Source organism: Poecilia reticulata, chromosome 8 (genome assembly GCF_904066995.2).
Source record: "Poecilia reticulata chromosome 8, P_reticulata-male-v2, whole genome shotgun sequence".
Taxonomy (NCBI): Eukaryota; Metazoa; Chordata; class Actinopteri; order Cyprinodontiformes; family Poeciliidae; genus Poecilia; species Poecilia reticulata.
The window spans coordinates 7,434,381-7,451,315 of NC_088837.1; the positions used below are offsets into that span (position 1 = coordinate 7,434,381).

Consider the following 16,935-nt stretch of genomic DNA (forward strand, 5'->3'; position numbering starts at 1 on the left):
TTCACTACACTAACAGTTGATATGGAGTTGGGGGAGTATTCAAGAGCAATATAATGGAGAAAAAATGTGCAAACACTGCACAAGCCAGAGCTTTGTGGCTGATTTCACAGATGAATCATTTTAGCTGATTCAGTTTTTTTCAATATTAAAACATTCTAGGTTTTTCTCCGTCACTCCCACTGTGAGTGATGAAGACGCGATGTCACTTAAATAAAAGAGGATTTTAAAAGAAAAAGATTGAATTAACACTTAAAATCTGCTTTAGTGTGTTATAAACCCCAAAACAACATTTCTATGCGTTTCCTCCAACTTCTTCTTTTTTTTTTAAACGCCTCACTGATTTTCTTCAATCAGTAACAACATCCACACTGAAGAGTGTTGTCAGTGTGGCCTGGTGTGTCCACCAACCAAATCTCCATTGAAACACCAGTAAAGGTCAATCAAGTTGAAAACATTCAAGTCAAACATCAGTGTTTTTAGGCTCGTCTTCTCCTCCCTCATGTTAACATTCATGAGAAATGCTAATGCTAAACGTTGTTTTGTAGAGATCATTTACTCCCCTGGTGGCCTTGCTGTCTAAGCTACATGTGACATCGCAGAGCAGGTTTTACCTGGTTTGGGTTTTGGCTTGCGACCCGGTTTCCCTTTGATCCTGGGTGTGGTCTCCTCTGGCTTTGCTCCCGCCTCCTTGCTGCATTTGCGCACTCTCCTCCTGGACGGGCCGGCCACGAGCAGCGCAGGGGACGGCTCTGCACCTGAGAAACAACAAAACCAAACAAATAAAACCATTTCTCCTTCCGACTACAAAAACACAAACTGTGCCCTCCTTAGATTTAAACAGAAACTTTAATTGTTTACAAGAAGAAACAAAAAAAATAAATAAAAATCATACCAACCATTTTGGTCTGGTTTCTAATGCAAATATGTAAGTACACCTAACTTCGAAAGTACTTTTCAGCAAAAAATAGGAGATTGATTTAAGTAAATAGTTCCTTAATAATGATGAAAAAGTACTAGTTCCACTGACATTATTTCTTACACATTGGGAAAAATGTCTTTGTAAGATTTTGTGTTTTTGCAGTGAACAGCTCGTGTTTCAATCTACAAACTCCTGACTGAATCGATGTTTGGCTGTTTTGGGAAATTTTGTTCCATCATGAAAACATGCTGGAAGCGCGAAAATGTAAGACAGTAATTCAGCCTCTGACGTGCAGAAACCAACAACAGAGATGAACCCAAATGTTTCAGTATTATCCCATGAACTCATTTTATTTATTTAAAAATCTCAGGCAGGTACGGCTTTGAGAAAAACACATGCAGACACAAGCAGAAAGGTCAGAGTTGCATTTGAATATCTGGGTATTGAGTGTTATCTACTGGGAAATGAAGGTAAAATCAAAAATGCTGCGAGAGACAAGTTTGTTTGAGCTTATGGAGCTCATTTCTGATTCCTGCTGATGGTTTCCTTGATGAGGAAGAAGCTGCTTGTGTGTTTGCTCACAGTGGATCTTGTAGTCCGGCGGCAGCAGCCTGATGTGGGAGAGCGGGATGCGTCCTGTGTCGCCGTCGTCAAACTCGACTGTGATCAGATCGTCCTTCTCATCGATGTCTGAGCTTCCTGTTTGGGAGGAGTGATAATAAAAAAAAAAAGTTAAATCATCTTCTGAATCGCTGCCGCCATGTTTAATAAAGAAGCATCAACTGATGCATGCAGAGAAAACGCCGTGGTCGCACCGTTGACGACGGTTCCCGGGTAAAGGCAGCGGTACTGCTGGCTCCAGTAGGCGGCGATCCGGGTGCCCTCTGGGAGGTAGCGCACGGACGGAGGCTTTACATCGATTATCTGGAAAATGCGTGAGATTTCGACACCGATTTTTCCCCATTTGTTTGACACTTTTAATGTCTGCACCTCCTCGAAGTGGCGTGGAGGAGCAGACGGACGTGAGAGAGAGAGTTGCGGTTTACTCACAGCTTCCTGCAGCAGCTGTTCCAAGCAGTAGATGTGCGGTCGGTTGCCTCGCTCCCCCTCCACCACCACGCTGTATCTGCAGACAGGAGGAGAGGAAAAAAGAAGGAAAGGGGTCAGAGCTGTTGGGGTAACTGTGCAGCGGCTGTGGATTTTAATTATTTAATCTGATTTTGAATCTTTATCTCGGTTCTGACTGCCATGATGGGTACCAGCTAGGGAAGGGTGTCGTTTTTGGCTTTAACTGCCGTCTTGTTACTTCAACTTGGACTGAAAAGCAGTGAAAGGCAGAAGTTCCACCATAAGAAGTGAATCTAAAGTTATCCTAACCCTTAAATAGAAGAAAAATCCTGATATGAGTTAAAATTGCAAAAATATTTACTCAGCTTACAAATGTTTTTATGTCACAACCAAAAAAAGTCTGAATTTTACTGTCATTTTAAGTGACAGGCAAACATAAAGTTGTGCATAACTTTAAAGTGAACGGTTTTGAGATTTTTACAAACAGAAATTTGAAAAGTGTGGTGTGCCTTTTTTTCAGCTCCCATTTACTCCTGCACCTTTAAATAAACACCAGTGTTTATTGGAGCAGTCACATAATTAATGGAGTCCATCAAATTAAACGCACCATCCCTGTGGTGAAACATGGAAGTGGCAGCATTATGCTGTGGGGATATAATAATGTAGAATGGTCTAGTCAAATTCAAGACCTAATGAGAATGTGCTGTGAAAAGTGAAATTATTGACTTGCAGGTGAAACACAACACTGATGAGATTTTTATCTGAACTTTTAGTGTTGACTACCCAAAATCTTTCACTAAATATCCGCAGAAATAACGCAATCAGCGACTTTAATGGGATAAAGACCAGAAGAATTCAACAGATACACCAGGTAGCGCACGTTCAGCTTTATCTGTGGGTTCAGAGCCTTCAGCTGCACTCACATGTCAGGGGAGTGCACGGTGTTGACGTGTCCTGCGTAGAGAAGCTGGTCGTCCATCGGGATTAGAACTCTGAGTCCGTCCACCAGGGAGTCCTTATCCAACACGCACTGCACCGGAGCTGAACACGACAAAAACAAAGCAGCCGTTAGCATTCGCGAGCTTTTCTCCTCTCGGTCCTGCAGCGGACGGCGTGTGTTTGCGCGGATGCCGACCGGGTGTGGATGACCTCTCGGAGACGCTGCTGTTTTTTCGTGGCGGGAGGAGCTCGTCTTCGCTGAAGCTGCTGTCCTGGTTCGGCTCGAAGTCTTCGTCCGCCGCCATGCTCTCCATCAGCCGACTCACGGCGCCCCTGGATGGCTGCGAGGAGACCCCGGTGATTCGTTAGCATTCGGAAAAACCCACGGACAATACACTCAAGGTGAATAAGAAAAGCAACCGTTTCAGCTCAGGACAAAATAGCCTACGTCAAATTGCAGCAACATTTTCTGCTGCACAAATTACGACCTGAATGCGTCGTAAAAACAGAAAATCTTACCAGGTGATTTTGGCCCAGTTTATAGAGTAAATATCTTGGCACATTTGAAAAAACGAAACCAGCTTATAAGTAACATTTCACCATGAAATAGGGGCTTGTTTTAAATCAATAATTCCTGACAGATAAAAAAAAAAGAAGTACTAGTTATAAGTAAAATAAACTGCCAGTGGAACCAGCACTTTTTCATCAATATTACAAAAGTATTGATTTGAAAACTCTCCTACAACTCGCTGAAACGCTACTGCTGAACAAGTTTTGTTTTATTTCAAGTGTACTAAGACATTTGCAGTAAAATCTAGACAAAAAATACTTGGCAAGATTTATATTTTTGCAGTGTAGCAACAAACCCCCCCCTGCCGCCTTACTGACCTCTCTTGCTTTGTTTTTGCCTTTAGATTGGCTTTTATGCGCCGGGCTTAGAGGCGCTGGCCCATCAGAGACCGGACTGCACAAAGTGGACGGGCTGACCGGCACAGATGGATCCTTTTGCTTCTTTTTCTGTTTGAAGAGAGGAAATGTAAAGAAATGAGGAATGTGTACGAACAGAAAAACAGCAGCTAGCGTCTTCTGGACAGATTTCCATCTTAACACGCAGTCTGAGGGTGCAAAGTTCCCAGACTGCCTGCAGTTGTCCTCTCTTGTCAACAACACAACGCAGACAGCAGGAGAGAGCTGGAGCACAGAGAAACCCTGCTGGCACTCGACACGCTCACTCGGAAAAATGTCAAGAGAGGAGAAAAGGATGCAGAGTTTGAGGCTGGAGGGAACGACGGGGAAGATGAAGGAGAAGAAGACTTGTTTTATTCTGCGAGGTGTTTTCACACCTGATGGTCCGGTAGACTCGCTTCAAATAGGGAACAAAGTTGCAACATTTGCTACGTTTTCAGCTGCTGTGGTTTGCTTTCCCACTGAACTGGGTCAAACGATCCAAACTCTTTAAAAACCTGGTTCCCTGAAGGAAACGACACCAAACCCTCTGAAGAAGACGCGAGCGCAACTTCCTTCTTCACAAAATGGAAACAAAAATGGAGTAGCATCAGATTTTAGCGGTGGTAGGATTTCACTTTTGTCGCTAAAAAAAACACTACAAGTCATTTCTGCCGTTGGCGCAGGACACACCCGTTGTATTTACCCAGAATGCCATGCATTACAGTCCGCCTCCAACCCTGATGTGGGCCAAAAAAGGTGAGCTCTGGTCTGCCTGAACACCTGGCTCTCAGTTGACGCGAACTCTGATGGGGTTCGAATGAATATGTGGATGGTGACTATAGTGCAGAGCATTCTGGGTAAAAAATAACCAAAATAAACACAGGAGTTTAGCGCTAGCAGGAATAAAGCGGCTTGTGCTCTTTTACCAAAGACAAAAGAAAAACTCTTCGACTGCTAAAATCTGATGCTACTCCATGTTTTTGTTCACATTTTGTGAAAAAGGCTCAGTGTCTTCTTCAGAGGTTTTTGTGCCGCTTCCTTCAGTTGTTCTGGGTGCAGCACCACCAGTGGCGAGGTGCTGAAGAGGATTTTCTAACGGTTTGACTTGTTTGACACAGTGCAGTGTGAAAGTTTCACCAGCTGAAAATGCTGAAAATTTTATTTTGTTCCCAAACTGAACTGATTCCACTGGACTAAAATCAGCCACAGAAGCACCAATTTATAGCTGTTGAGAAACAACTGACGTACTTTTATCGCGTCTTTTCCCTCTCGGACCGCTGGAGTGGTTTTCGGTTTGGAGGACGGCTTCGGGGTGAGAGGCGGAGCCGAGGTGGAGGACGTGGAGCTCTGGCTGGTGGATGAAGACGTCGACACTGACATCTGACTGGCGTCGTGGAGGAAGATCCGCTCGCTGCGCCGCCGGTTCCAGCCCTCGTCCTCGCTGAAGCCCCCGACGCCGGCGGAGAGGTCGAAGCTGAATCTCCGCGGAGATCGAGGCGAGGGGCGGGCTTTCGTCAGAGGCTTTCGCTTGGCCGGCAGCGCTTCGTCTCGCTTGGTGGGGCTGGGCTGGTCGCCTCGGCGGGTCGCCGGCGGCAGGAGGGGCAGCTCGGGGGCGGAGCGCCGCCCGTGCAGCAGGGAGGGGAACTTCCTCTGCCTCAAGTCCGAGCCGGAATCGGACCACTCGCACTCTGGCGAACCTGACAGACAAAATGTGATGCAAAGCATTCTCAGTTGGTTTTAGGTCTGGACTTTGACTGGGCCATTCTTTGACCTGTACTTTTCAAATATAGCTCTGCTTAAATTTGCAAAAATAAATTACCATGAAATGTATACATTTCCGAAAAATGTTTTACCCGCTGAACAATATTTTTGATAAAATCTATAAATTCTTTAAGATCCAAACATAAAAAGGAGTTAAGCAAAATGTGTTCAATGCCACAAAAACGACATGGAACAAATTAGCTTATTGGTTTCTACATCTACAATTTCTATACCTATGTTTCAGTTTTCAAAATGTAAAATGTGACTTTTACGTAAGAATGCACAATATGTTGGCACCAATATTGGTATCCACTGCTACTAGTACTTGTTTAACATACCGGCATTGGCCCAATAAAAATAAACTTGGCAGAATATTAACAATCGATATTTATTTTCATCTTGCTGCTGTTTATTTATGAAGGGGAGGAAGTTTGACGTGTGAAAGTGATAGAGAAGCAGCAAAGGATTGTGGGTAGTTTAACTAAAGCGGAGAACCAGTAGTGAAGTCAGCGATGTGAATGCTTTTTTCAAGTTGTTGAAAGAGTAGTTATATGTAACATTTACAATGTCGGTAAATATTGGTTATCTGCCTTAATAGCGATATTAATATCTGATATCGAGATTGGCCCAAATGTTCATACTGGTGCATCTATACTCTTACATACAGGAAGGGATTGAATATATTTTCTTCACTTGGACATTACATTTTGAATGGCATATGATGTCAATAAAGCACACAGTTTGGAAGTAAAAACCTTATTCCATTATTTGTGCATGTACTGTATTAAAAAAGTCTCGTAAAACTGTTTAAGCTAGAAGATTTTTTTAGGTCAAAGTTTTTAGGAGCCACCTGTCCAGTACATAAAATTCCCCCAAAACACATAGAAGTTTACAGGTTTTAACGGTACAGTAAATTTGAAAGAAATCATCCGATTAGGAATGCTGATCTAGAACTTGTCAGAGTACGAACTCGGATCGTTTGCGTGTGTTTGGGTTTACCCAGCGTGCTCTGCCTGCTGCTGCAGTGTTTCCCATCATGGAGGAGGCTCAACGGGGGCGGGCTGACGGGGAGGGCGCTGGCCGCAAACCTGGCCAGCAGACCCAGTCCGCTCTCCTCACAGCCGCCATCGTCACCATCATCGTCCTCGTCATCGTCGTCCGAATCCGACTCATCCTCTTCTTCATCCTCTGAGGTCTCTGTGTGGGAGAGAGAAAGCTGTGAGCGCAGGCATGGAGACGGCTCGCAGCATCCGTCTGGGATTCATCTCTCACTTCGTGTTGTTTCTAATGACTGCAAAACGCAGAGAATATACAAAACTAAACGAAGTGGGATCTCAAGAACAACGCATCTATGCAGTCACACACACACACACACACGCACACACTCCTGGAGGTGAGGATACAAGGTCCAAACCCACTGCAGCCTCCCTTCACGCCGTAAAGCTGCACAGAAACACGGAGCAGCGGAGCTTGGAGAAAAACCACCACCATGCACGAGGCGTGAGCAACACAACCAGACACACATCTGCAGAGACTGAGGGGGTGTGAGGGGGTAGGAGGTGAGTCGAAAGGCCGGCCTTGGAGATTTTGTATTAATGGAGCGAGGAGGGTGAAGGAGAAAAAATAAAAACCCTCTGTTTTTAAAGTCCGACAAACCCGGCAGAGCACAGAGAGAAGCAGAGACGGACACACACTGTGGCATTCTGCTGGTTAGGCCGTGTGTTGCTGGAAGTTAGCGGTTAGGTCCAGAGCAGCAGATGAGCAGGAGGAGCTTCTCCTCAGGGGTTAGAGAGTTAACAGTGAGGGTGGATGCACAGTACATGAAGGCTTCATGTTGCATTATTAACACAGAGCAGACTGGGAAAACCGTTTCTGAACAGGATTTTTCCTTTCCTTTTTTTCCCCACTACAGTTTAAAATGAAACACTTTCAAATCTACTCATACTCCCTGAATGCACCTTTTGCACATTTTCCCCCGTTACAACCACAAACATCAAATTACTTTATTGAGATTTTATGCGACAGACAATCACATAGAGCCCCAAGCTTTACAAATCTTAAACAATCTAAATAAAGTATTTTAGTTATGGACTGTCAAATCATAGTCATAATGAAACCATTGTTGAATTAATTTAGTTTGTCATGTGATAATTCCTCTAGTCACATAAAACCAAAACACCATCGCCATGGTGACGCATGGCGGTGATAGTATCATGCTGTGGGGATGCTCTACTCAGCAGGGACTAGTTAGTGTTGATGGGAAGATGGAAGGTTATGCTGTCAAGCTGGACAATAACCATAAACATAGAACCAGTTATATTGGAACAGTTAAGTTCATAGCATGTTAGAATTGGACCAGTCAAAGTCCAGACCTGAGTGTAATTGAAAATGTGGTTCAAGAGTTAAACGTTGATCCATCCAATTTGACTGAGCGCTTGAGATATTATGCAAAGAAAATGTCAGACTCTGGTAGCTGCAGTGAATTATAGTTTTACAAAATGAAAGACCCAAAAGGCAGAGTTGGACTATAATCAATTTTTAGATTTTGATTTCTACAGGAAAAAAAGAAAACATTCAACTTCAGTTTTGCATTACAACAGCATATTAGGGCCATGGTAAAAAATTTTTTAAATAAAGTTGTACTAATGAAATATGAGAATAAGCTCGTATGAGAAGGAAGTCATAGTATCACCAGAAAATAGCATTACGAGAATAAAGTTGCAATGAGTCTTAATTTCCCACAGCATGATGCTTCCCCCACCATGTATCACTGGGTATAGTGTGATCAGACTGAACTGAAGTGTTGCTTCGCAGTCACTCATTTTTTGAGATGTTTTATTTCAGTCAGTTAGGAGCTCCTTTGTATTGGTCTATAAATACAAAGGAGCATTTATAGACCAATATTAGGAGGATTGAATTTTGTGGTTGCAACAGGACAAAATGTAAATAAAAAAGTCAAGCAGTATGAATTTTATTTATTTTTTGGCAACTACATTATTTTCCAGGAAATAGCCCAATTTTGCTGTATTGTGAATCCACGGTGTGTTAACAGTAGCAGACAGGCGTTTGCAACAAGCAGGCACTGAGAGGACAGCCCTGTGAGGCCCCTTTGGTAATAATATGCTCCTTTGTGATTTGAGCCACCATGGTTACCGTCCTCCGTTCCAACACGAAACGCCCCTCCTTTAAACTTTTAAGTCAAGAGGAGTCAGCGTTGGGGAAGTGTGGGTAAGTAACCAATGGCTAGCTTTGGAGAACTTCAAATTTGCGAGAAAAAACAAAACAAAACAAGATAAAAGTTAAAGTTCTGTGAATGTAGCTCAATTTCCGCACGGTTCATGTTAGTGTTCAATAAATAAAATAAATGAAAAACAAAATGGAGGGAGGGGCACTTCCTACTTACAGAGCAGGCGACAGGGGTGTGGCCTCAGGCAGGGCGGGACGGGGCAGCGACGGGAGCGCGGCCGAGCCTTAGCGCAGACTAGCTTTAAAAGCAAAGCCTTAGCCACAGCGTAGGGTCGCCGTAGCGAGGTAGTGTAGGCTCAAGGCCGCGCTAGTCCTGGCCAAGCCTCTGTAAAGTCGCAGCGGCAGCAGCACAAGCGCATGGAACAGGCTGAGAGACACTCAAAGCATCATGGGAAGGGAAATAAAGTGGGGGTCGGGGGGTCAAGGATGAGAGGGGGACAGTGAGAGGACAGAGCAAGATGTCTGAGAGAGAGCAGGGAAAAGGGTTATTTGAAGGTTTAGTAGACACACAGGAGGAGCTCGATTGTCCAAATATCCCTCAAATCTCAACCCTGTAAACATTTAGCAGAAAGCATCACTAATCTGCCTTACGGTGACAAAAACAAACCCAGGAATTAAGCTAGTGCTACGCTCAACTTCCTGATGTGCTCTCCAAACAAATCTTCGAGAAGAGAAGGGATATTTGACAAACGGTGCCTTCTAACGGATGTGTGAGGTGCAGTGGCAGCTGGACAGACTGACAGACACAACAAGATGAAGCGGACACAAGGACCACAGCACTTTGCAATCTGTACCAATCAAATCAACACCTTTAATAAAGCTTAGAAATACGAAACTTGGATACAAGTTTTGTGGGGGGAAAAAAAGATCTCACAATTCACATGATTTGTACAAATGCTACAAAAGAAAACACTTATGGCAATAAAAAATCTCCATAGAAATAGGTAAACTCTTCAGAAAAAACAAAATAAAGAAAAAAAAAAACAACTAACTTTTGCAGGAAAAAGCCAGCAGCAAGAGAGGTAGGGATGGTGAAGCTAACGCACAGTCTGACAGGAGCTAGCTTAGTCTCACAGACACACAACCGCTTGACTCGGCAGTGAAGCTGTAAGATTTGGTCAGTAACCTTGGTCGAAGGAGTCGTCGTCGGAGCTGAGGCCCGCCTCCTCCAGCAGCAGGGATAAGTGCTTGTGTTTCTTCCTTGACGATTTCTGGCTGGGCAGCAGGGAGGTGGGCGACGCTGCCGAGCGCCTCTTTCTGGACGAGCCGTCATGGGGACGTGTCCCCGAGTGAGGAGGCCAGCCCCCTCGAGAAGAGACGAGCTCCTCCGAGTCTGAATCTGGTGCAGAGAGAGTGCGGTTAACGATCCGTGAGGCCAAGAAGGTAAAATAAAATAAATAAAGTCACACGTAAAGATGTGATTAAAAACACATCGCTTGGATGAAGGACTTAAAAAACGCTCAATAAGAAGACTTGATAAAGTCGATTGAAACAAGATATTAACCTCATCAAGTCTACGTTTTTCGATTGTTTTTTTTACGTTATGTGCTTATGCATCACTGTGTTTGGCAGGGCTGGATCTAGAATAATAAGGGCCCCTGGGCTGGAACCAGTTTGGTGCCCTATTCTAGACCTACCTAGGACGGACGGTCAGTTTAAAATGTCCATATTGGTCCCATAAAGATAATTTCAAATATGAGTGCATTTTCAATTGATAAATATTCATAAAAAAAATAAAAAATAACATCCGAAATGAGCCCATGACTTCAACATAAGGTGTAATATTTGTAAAACATGCTCAGCTTTCTGTGGGCCCTGGGCTACTGTCCCTGTAACCCCGTTCTATCATCATCAGTAAAGTTTGTGTCTGCAGCTTGAGAAAACGTGCCATCAAAGCGAGATTAAACGCAGGCATCTCTGCAGAAGACATTTTGTGAATCAACCACATCCACTTCCTCTCCGGGTACTCACTGTTGGAGCAGCTGCTGATCTCCGACCTCACCGGAGAAAACATGGACTTCTTCTGACCTTTCCCCTTTCGGATAGTCTCAGCGGCTGAAGCTTTGGCGGCCATCTTGAGCTTCCCGGCTTTGACGGAGGAGTGAGCGCCTCGCTCCTTCAGTCCACTTTCCGAGTATCGGCCCTTTGACTTGTCCGACCTGGAGCCAGAGGTGAGCTTGCGAGGGCCGCTGAGGGAGCCGAGCTGTGAGAGCGACAGCGCCCTGTCGAGGTCGGAGGCCAGCTGCTCCTGCTCGCACAGGTGACCGCGCTTCGCTTTCATGGCCTACAAATGCCACCAGACAGGTCACTAACCAGAACAGCGCTCCGCAGACTCTGCTGAATCTCGGGTGACCTACCTCGAGAACGTGAGCGCTGGACGGCTCCTGGTCATTCCAGCTCTTTTTCTTCTTTTTCTTCTTCTTCTTCTCTCCTCCAGTTCCGGTTTCCATGTCCTCGTCGTCTCTGGACAGTCGGAACCTCTTCCTCTGTCCATCCCCGCCTTCAGAGTCCTCAGAGTATTGCACTGTTCGACCCGCCCTGGCAGACGGATACACACTTTCAAGCAAGCAGCAAAAATGGTTTAACTGAGTGAAATGTAAAAAAAAGCTAACCCCCTCACTTTCCAGGCCTGCTGTCCTGTTTGGTAGGTGTGGGCAGATGTTTCCTTTTCCTGGGTCTTCCTCTGCCACGCCTGGTCAGACTCCTCCTCTCGTCCTCCTGCTGCTGCTGCCTCTCTCTGACGTTGACCAGAAGAAAGTCAGATGTAAGTTACGGCAGAAGGTGTCAAGCACCGTGATTAATTCGTCTTGAGGTTCTCTTAGTGTAAGTGCTGACCTCTTGTCCCTGCGCCGCTGCAGTTTGCTCATCTCCCTTTGCTTCTCCTTGTACGTCTTCTGCAACTCGGCCAGGCGGACGCGGTATTCCACCTCCACGGCGTCCAACATGTCCACCGCCATCTTGCTGTACAGCTGCAGCGAAACACAAGAGGCAAGCATGAGGGTCCTGCCGCCGAGGCTTCGTTGACCGACGCGCATTCCTGATTCTTCGTCTTACCGGCTCTTCCTTCCTCTGCCTCCAGCTGTACTTCTTGTCAGGGTCCAGAGTTCTTGGCAGATCGATGTGGGACTGCTTTTCTATTGCCTCTAGTAGAACGTGTCTGCTCGCTTCAAGAAGACAGTCCAGACTATCTAATGTGAGATCTGGGAGGAAAAAGCGCACAATGTTGGAATATTAGAGGAAGAGAAGAAGAAACCCAACAGAATGACGCCGAGATGCACCGATCAGGATTCTTCCTGGTCGATTTAAAACATGTTCAAATACATAATTTAAACCAGCTTCCACAGGTCTCACCAAATAAAATGTAAAACTTTTTAAGACCATTATGGATAAAATTTAAGACCTGCATCATGACAAAATGCACAAAAGAAAATTGCATATTTTATACAGCATTGCCAAGCTTTTGTGCCCACAATGATACATCATTGTATGGGTTAGAAAAGTGAGCCGGTGGCAAAGACAAATATCGTTGAGCCAAAAAATTTACACTGACCAATGATAGACTCAAAGAAGCTAGCTAGCTTGCGAGTTTACGCTGGCAGCTAATTAGTGGCAACGTCAAACGCATCGAGTCCCAGAATGTAACGAAGACGTCTGCCTGACTCAAGATTTTGCCAGACAGGAAATTCTCACAAAAAATAAACTGCATAGAATATATGAGATTAAAAAGTCGTGTCACATGAAAATTTAAGGACCGTGATTAATGTATTAAAGGCCAATTTACAAATATTGAGACAAATTTGATGCATTTCAAGGCCTTATTTGTATATACATGAATTTAAAACATCTAAACATCTGTAAATAATTTGACTTTTTATATTATTCTTATTCCAGTATGTTTAAAAAATTGTGGGCTCAAAAGGTTTAAATTTATCTGTTAACCTGTTTTACATTAGCAGAAAGAATTTCCTCGCCAATTTCAACATGTTAGTTCATTTGGTCTCTTTGCCAAAATAAAGCAATAAAGCAGTTTATTAAGTATTTGAGCTGCCAATGAAGTGAAATCATCTGTTTTCTAGTGGAATGATTGTTGCGTCTCTACATTCAGTGTGTCGATAGTGACTGCTTACCTTGCGTGTGGAAAACGAGCTCCGCCTCGTTTTGAGCCATCTGGCTGAGGAGGGCCATGCCTTCCAGAGCCACCATCTCCAGAGAAGCGGCGCTGCTGCAGGCGGAGGCAAAGGTGGGGTCCTCCACATGGCCTTCGAGCGTCAGGGTGGGTGGGGTTCTGGGCTGGGCTTGGGCCAACTCGCTGGCTGTCAGCAGGGCCAGCATGCCCCCCATGGGGTCCTCTGAGCTGATGAGCAGCGGGAGCGGGGAGTCGAGGATGGGAGGCTCGCAGGTACTTTCCTCCAGGCGGGGAGGGAAGGAGTCGGATGCGTCGTTGGGCGGTTCCTGTTCGCACACGGCTGTCTGGTCTGACGACATGCACAACTGAGGCGCTTCTTGATTGTCTGACTCAGCAGAGATGGATTGGTGATATGGTGCCAACTCTGCTTCCCGAATAAGTTCTGGTTTGGGCTCATCTTCTGCAGGAGCAGGAGGTGAAGCCTTCACCGCCTGACAGGCGTTAGTCGATGTTTCCGTTTTAATCTCGCAGTCGTTCTTCTCTTCCTTCCCCACTTCTCGCTGGTTTTCACCTGGTGGAATGGGAGGACTGGGGGTTTTTGGGGCTTGCCCGTCCACCTCGTCATCCTTGGCGGCCCGGTCGGTGGTGCGGCTCAGATCTGGCTGAGGGTGCTCCTCGCAGGGCTCCCGTTTAAGGAAAGACCCCACCTTCGGGGGCTCCAGGCTCTGGGGCTTGATCTCTGCATCCAAAAGCCTGGAGTGGTGGTGAGACGAAGCTAAAGGATCAGCAACAGCGGGAGAGCAGGATCGATGTGCCTCCAGGTTTTCAGCTGCCGATGCCGGGACGTGATAAGGCGGGAAGGATCCGAACGGCGCAGTGATGGATTGGTAAGGGTAACCTGGAGACAGATCTGTAACAGAGGCAAAGCAAAACACAATCATATCATCAGCACATCTACAGACCTGAAAACTCTTTACGTTTTGGTTGTGAAACTACAGATCTGGTCAGAAGGTTATGAACACTTAAAGATACAGTACATATTTTATTTGATGCATCTGAATAAATTTTTTCTATGGAGTTTTAGAAAGTAGATGGGAGAGCCGGCGTTGACATTTATTGTAGATTATTTTAGTGTCAGTTATACATGCAGGCTCAGATTAGGGCCGCAACTAACATTTCTTATAGTAATTGGTTGATTAATCGATCATTTCTGATAATTAATCGATTGTTTTGACGATTAACTGATTATTTTTGGCTATTAATCAATTTTTACATTTAACCATTTAAGCCTTTTTTATACAATTTCAGAATTTCATGAAATTATTCAAGTAAACAAATAATTCAATTCCTTTTTTGGATAAGAAAATAAACATTTTATTGTCTAAAATGAAACAACGTAGCATTCCTTTAGCATATCTTTGATTATTGGAATCAAAGTTTGTCTCTGCAACTAAATAAATCCTTCTAACATCAATATGTCAGATCTTTAATTTTAGCCTGTTCTGTCAACGACAAACCAGTTTGGGTTTTGGCTGACATGATTAATCAGATTAATTGTGATGAATCGCTTACTGAATAACTGCCGACTAATTTAGCAATCAATCAATCGTTAACTGGAGCGTACAGGCTCAAAAGGCTATTTGCTGAAAAAACAACATATTCAGAGCAATAATTAACCCGAGTTTAGACGTTAGTGACCGAGGTGTGTCCAGGTTTCAACAGTTTGACCTAAACTGGTTAAATCTTAAATTGTGGCATTCAGACTCTTTATATGACCTTTATACGAGTTTTCTCATTGAGATCCAAAATCTAATTTATTAGAGAGACCTGTTTAGGTAAAATAACCAAAATATAAACAGCAACACCACAAGCAATTAAGAAATTTGACTTAAATTATATAATAAGAATACGAACTCAAAACAAAAGCAAGTTGCATAAGAAGATTTCTCTTTTTATCTTAAATCTAAACTGTCCCCAGGAGTCAAAGTCATCCAACGTCATCACCGGTTTCCCTAATATCTGGCAGCCATATTTCAGTGGTACAGGTGCTTACCAGAGTAGATGCCTTCAAAGGGTGCAGAGGTTGACTTTTTCCTCTGCTCCCTCACTCCTGCCTCGCCCTCCTCCTGTTTGGGTCGCCGCGGCGAGGACGGAGGAGGGGAGGCCGAGCGCGGCGACGTCGGGTGAGGCAGGAGCTTCGGCACGTGAGACAGGACTCTGTGTCCTCCCTCCTCCGACTTGAGGGTGGTCACCGGGGAGGGGGTCGGAGGCAGAGGGGTGAGGGAGGACGTAGACGGCGTCGGGGATCGGGAGGGAAGAGGGGGCTTGCGAGGATGCAGTACAGGTGAGGGCGACGGCGAGGATATGGAGGAGGGTCGGGTTTTTGGGTCGGCGTTCCGCTTGTCGACTTTGTCTTCGATCTCCGGCCGGTGCTCACTGGCCTTCAGGCGCTCCTGGGACAGAGCGCAGGAGATATTTCTGACATGTGCGTGTATGTGCGCCGTCACAGACTTCGCTTTGGTGCGCAAAGACGCACGCTTCATGCAAGCAGACGCACGCTGCACTTACAACGATCTGCGCGTTCCTCTGCAGCTCCAGGACCTGCGCCGTGTGCTGCTGGATCATGAACAGCTCCTGCTGCCGCAGCATCTGATGCTGGGAGAGCAGCTGCAGCTGCGCCGCGTGCTGCAGCGAGCTGCTCGGCCCGTACACGCTCGGCCACACCGGGGCTCCGCGCTCCAGCACGTCGCCTCCTGCTGCGCCACGGACAAACATGGCAAACTTTGAGAAGCCCGTTTGCTGTTAACTTTAGAGACATTTGCACAAATGCTGCAAACTAAGTGGGTAAGACAATCTGCTGAAGGAGTTTAGCTGAAGTGTTTGTTCAATAAGAGTATAAATTAAGAAAATGCAGTGATCTGTTCAGTACCTCCTAGAGAACCTGCTCTGATTTTTATTCTCCCTCTAGAGAGAACCATATTGAGTTTTCTTGTTCAGCTCAAATCAAGACATTTAAAAAACTAAATAGATAAAGAAAATCAATTTTCCCACTTTTTTTGGGAAACGATTGGTTTAAGAATGTGGAGGAATACGTTGTAGCAAAGACAGAAAGAGAAAAGGAAGGCAGAAAGAAAGTAAGGGAGATGGACACAAAAAAGAAAGAAGACCAAGGATGAGAGGGAGTTTGGCCACAAGAGAGAAAGGAGGGAAAAGGGATAATAAATACACAGAGGAATGAACTTCTCTATTAAGAAGAGGACACAGAGGAGAAAATAACATTTAGACGACGAAATATCAAATAAAGCCTGGAAATAAACGTTTTTCCTTGCTCACTTTTTCCATACAAAGCCCTTGACTATCCTAAAATCAAATCCCACTCTTTACCAGATTTGGCAGGAACCACAAGTTCTCCTTGAAAAGATCACAAGATGTTTGAATGATTTGAACGCCTCCTGCTTTCATCTCTAAGGATAACTTTTTCGTAAAAATCTTAACTTCTTAAAAAGCATAAAACTGATCAATATATGAAGCCAAACATTTCCTGAATGAGTTCAATATTTACACGTTTAAATGGCAGAAGTACGAACATGTGGGAAATCTAGGTCTTCTATGGGAGATTCGTTTTGTTTTGCCCCAGGAGGAAAAACCTTCTTGTTTCCAGCGCGTCTCGGCGCTCTCCTGTCAGATTCGAGGAGCCGCCGGCGTGTTGTGCAATCGCAGCGTCATATGTTGGAGCGCTCTCGGAGTCGGGCGGCAGCTTTCGTACCGTAATGCGGCAGGTGTTCAGTAGGGATGACGATTAGCTGGCCAGACTGCGGGTCCCTGGCGAACTGGTAGGGAGGAGGCATGGAGCCCGGCAGGGAGGGCGGGTAGCCCGGGGGGAGGGTCTGGTGGAGCGGGGAGGGACCCAGGCCTGAATGAGAGAAAA

General features: G+C 45.2%; 1 protein-coding gene across 5 annotated transcripts in view; it reads right to left on the bottom strand.

Annotated features, from left to right (window-relative positions):
• tnrc18 (trinucleotide repeat containing 18) overlaps positions 1 to 16,935 on the bottom strand; it is a 63,958-nt gene that overhangs the window by 12,356 nt on the left and 34,667 nt on the right. For 3 of the 5 annotated variants that reach the window (XM_008415582.3, XM_008415583.3, XM_081609765.1), the window contains 19 exons: positions 16,774 to 16,920; positions 15,576 to 15,763; positions 15,061 to 15,460; positions 13,009 to 13,917; positions 11,936 to 12,081; positions 11,717 to 11,850; positions 11,502 to 11,618; positions 11,239 to 11,419; positions 10,853 to 11,165; positions 10,008 to 10,220; positions 6,635 to 6,832; positions 5,123 to 5,571; positions 3,815 to 3,943; positions 3,123 to 3,267; positions 2,911 to 3,028; positions 1,970 to 2,045; positions 1,735 to 1,843; positions 1,502 to 1,618; positions 612 to 755 (listed from right to left, as the gene is read on the bottom strand). In XM_008415582.3, coding sequence (XP_008413804.2) covers positions 612 to 755; positions 1,502 to 1,618; positions 1,735 to 1,843; positions 1,970 to 2,045; positions 2,911 to 3,028; positions 3,123 to 3,267; positions 3,815 to 3,943; positions 5,123 to 5,571; positions 6,635 to 6,832; positions 10,008 to 10,220; positions 10,853 to 11,165; positions 11,239 to 11,419; positions 11,502 to 11,618; positions 11,717 to 11,850; positions 11,936 to 12,081; positions 13,009 to 13,917; positions 15,061 to 15,460; positions 15,576 to 15,763; positions 16,774 to 16,920 — 4,233 coding nt within the window. The remainder of the gene's footprint in view (positions 1 to 611; positions 756 to 1,501; positions 1,619 to 1,734; positions 1,844 to 1,969; positions 2,046 to 2,910; positions 3,029 to 3,122; positions 3,268 to 3,814; positions 3,944 to 5,122; positions 5,572 to 6,634; positions 6,833 to 10,007; positions 10,221 to 10,852; positions 11,166 to 11,238; positions 11,420 to 11,501; positions 11,619 to 11,716; positions 11,851 to 11,935; positions 12,082 to 13,008; positions 13,918 to 15,060; positions 15,461 to 15,575; positions 15,764 to 16,773; positions 16,921 to 16,935) is intronic. The other 2 variants (XM_081609764.1, XM_008415584.3) reach the window with 2 other exon arrangements.